The sequence below is a fragment of the Geospiza fortis genome, unplaced genomic scaffold (assembly GCF_000277835.1).
Source record: "Geospiza fortis unplaced genomic scaffold, GeoFor_1.0 scaffold190, whole genome shotgun sequence".
NCBI classification, from domain to species: Eukaryota; Metazoa; Chordata; class Aves; order Passeriformes; family Thraupidae; genus Geospiza; species Geospiza fortis.
The window spans coordinates 3,100,322-3,103,478 of NW_005054328.1; the positions used below are offsets into that span (position 1 = coordinate 3,100,322).

Here is a 3,157-nt window from a genome sequence, read left to right on the forward strand (position 1 = left end):
TTGGAAAAGACATTTAACATCATTAGGTCCACCGGAATTTAGTACTGGCCTAGATGCACGATGGCACCTGTAACATCATAGCCCCAGTGTGACGATGGGGGCAGCTGCCAACAGGGGCAGCAGGTAATGCTGCCCCAGTACAGCCTCAGCGAGCGGCGAGCATGCACGCAGACAGGAAGCTGTGCTGAACGCGGAGCGAGGCCCACGTCAGACACGCGAGTAGTCGGGGAGCGTCTTGTCAGCGGGCATCCAGAGGCCAGTCCCTTTGTGCCCAGTGGCAGCGCCTTTGGCCAGACCCTTTGTGCCGGTGCTGGGGCAGCGGCACAGGCCTGGCAGGCTGCCAGCTGCCGGGCCCCCTCTATCCTGCCTTCAGATCCCGGGGGCTCCTGTCCCCACTTCCCCTATTCTGAGCTCCCTCCCATCCCCACTGAACCCCTGCTCACTGCCCCAGGCCATGCTTGCCATTACATTCCTTCTCTTGCTTGTGCAAGGCCTCATCCAGTACCCACAGCAGGCCGGGGATGGGCTGGATGAGGCCAGCCTGGAGCGCATGCAGCAGCGTGCTGAGTATCTGAAGCAGCAGATGACTCAGCTGATTCAGGAGCTGGAGCAGACGAAGCCGGAGCAGAGTGGTGGGGCCTGGGGAGCCCGGCTTGGGTGGCAGTCCTGGGCTCTGAGCGGAATCCTCGTGCTTCTCTTGGTGCTGTGGTTTGGACATGGGAAAATTCGATGTGATCCAGACAAAGGTGGCCACAAGGAGAGGTCCAGCAGCAACTTGGTGGAGGAGGAAGAAAGACGGACCGTTGTTGGAAATGTGGAAGAGGGCAATGTCGATGACAAGCAGGAGATGGCAAACGGAGGAGAAGACCATGGTGACAATGTGCAAAGGAAGCTTAGAAGCCTTTTAGAGGAGCGCATAGAGGAGTTGCCTGTTCTGGATCTGGACAAAGGATTCTCCATGATTACGGACCTGGTGGACAAACTCATCCACGTCTTTGGAGAAGGCTTGTCCAACAGTTTCTACCCGGTGCCACAACCAGCCATCGGAGTGGGCAGCGCCTTTGAAGGCTGGAGTCCCCATGCACATGATGTTGTGTACCGTTTGCTTGTACCCCTGAGTCCCCCTCCAGGACATGCCTTCCACCTGGAGCTGGACACTGCAGGGATGGTCCAGAGGAACTTCTGTGTCCGTGTGGAGCTGGTGTGCACCTGCAGGAGGGAGAGGCTGGGGGAGGACATGCTGTGTTTCCTCCACCACTCCGAGGAGGAGCTGAGAAGGAAACAGGAGCCCAGCCTCCTGCACACCCTCTGCACCGGCTGCTATCTAGATGTGGAGAAAACTGTCCACTGGTTCTATCGATTTATGAGAGTAGCCTGGCTGCTGTTGCCTGAATCGTGCCACTGGCGTTTAAGGTTGCAGCCCTCCAGCCGCTCCTGCAAATTTCAGCTGAGCAAAGACAAGGAAAGCTTCACGGTTGAGATGTTCTTTGCAGTGCGGCAAGGAGACTCAGATATCTTTGTGAGCAGCCAGCCTACAGAAGTAGGCATCCCAAGCACAACGTGGCTGGAGACTTACGCTGTGGCAGAGGCAAAATTCTTCAGGCACATTTCCAGACAGGTCTCCCAGGCTGCAGCTCCTCATAGGCTTCCTGATGGATGTAGGTTTTTCCAGCTGTGTCCTGAAGACGGTGGTGATACACCTCCTGAGCACTGTGGCCCCCGACACTGTGGGGCAGGAGGGATTTTGGGCAGTGACTGATGGATATCCTGAAGTCCCTCCGCTGCTCGCTGGAGACAAAACCACTTCACCACCTTGTCATCGGCAATGAGAGCTTTCCTACGGAGATCAGCTTGCCCTCCAGCTTCCAGGTGGCTGTAGCACCCAACCTCCTGGAGCACCTGGCCAGCAGTCTGGATACCCACAGGAAGGCCCTGCAGGAGTACAACAACTGCTGATCCACAGCCATTGAAAGAGATGCTGGTGCAGAGAGCTGTGCCTGTGGGGCCTCTTGACAGACCCTGTATATATTAACCTGCATTTAGTTAGTTCAGTATATATTAGTGCTCTGTAATTAGTGTTCTTACGATATTTATTAATTCCCCCATAAGTAGTGCATTTACTATATAGATATTAGGACTCAGTAGGTACTGAATTTACCAGGGGTATAGGGAAAGTCTAGTTAGTGCCTTTACTATATATATTAATGCCCTGTAGTTAGGGCCTTTGGCAATCCCCATCCTTCTTTGGATTTGTTTCAATAAACTGGGCTATTCCTGTATCTGGATTGTGAAAACTCTTCTTGAACTGGAGCAGAACTAGAGCATTTGTAAATTCCACTAGCTGTGAATTTGTGACTGGCTGGGAGGAGGCACTCTTATTTGCAAGCATTTTTTAGCAAACGCACAAAATATTCACATCGTGTTGCTCCTCTCAGTTGTCTTCCTGGTGCAGCAGCCACTGATGACCACGGGGGCTACAAAGATGATTTTTGCCCTGGGTTGTCCTTGTCCTCTCAGGCCATGTTGGCCATCCCACATGGGCTCTGAAACTCCCTGGCAGCTGTGGCTGGGCAGGGACCAAACAAGAGCCACCGCTGCTGTGACTCCTTGGGTTCGCTGGGGTGACAGTGAAGGTTGTGCCCATCCCAGATGCTCTGCTGGGCTTTGGCTCTGCAGAGATGAACTTTTTGGACATGCAGAACACTGCTGTCTGTGGGAGCTTTCTGCTGGAAATTACCCCATCTCTCCTATGCCCTAGCGGTTTCCTATCCGATGACTGAGATCTCTCTATTTGGGCATGAATATGGATCTTTTCAGGGTCCTGGTTATGGCTTTTTCCTAAATATATTTCTCAATATTGCCCTCAGTACAACCATTCATTGTGTATAAACATATCCTTCCTATTACTCTGTGCTATCTGCAGTCATATAATCGAAATATTTCAAAGTGTAATGCAATTAACGATTAGTGTGCTTTTACTTTTTACATCTTTATGATCTCCTTGTAGTTTTTGATACATGTTTCAAAACAAGGTGTGATCTTGTTGAAGACTCGCTGTTTTTCTTACTTCGTGCTTATCTATCTTTAGAAATGAGAAGCCCAGGATCTCTTTCTGAACTTCCCTCCCATGTCCTGGGCTCTGATGTGACCCCAGACC

At 52.0% G+C, this 3,157-nt stretch overlaps 1 protein-coding gene across 1 annotated transcript; it reads left to right on the plus strand.

Moving 5' to 3' along the window:
* Positions 1 to 454: 454 nt before the first annotated feature.
* Positions 455 to 1,956, plus strand: LOC102043789 (inositol 1,4,5-trisphosphate receptor-interacting protein-like 1). Its single transcript, XM_005421207.2, is given in 3 exon segments — positions 455 to 1,626; positions 1,628 to 1,715; positions 1,717 to 1,956. Coding segments are annotated over 3 exon segments (1,500 nt in total).
* Positions 1,957 to 3,157: the final 1,201 nt, after the last annotated feature.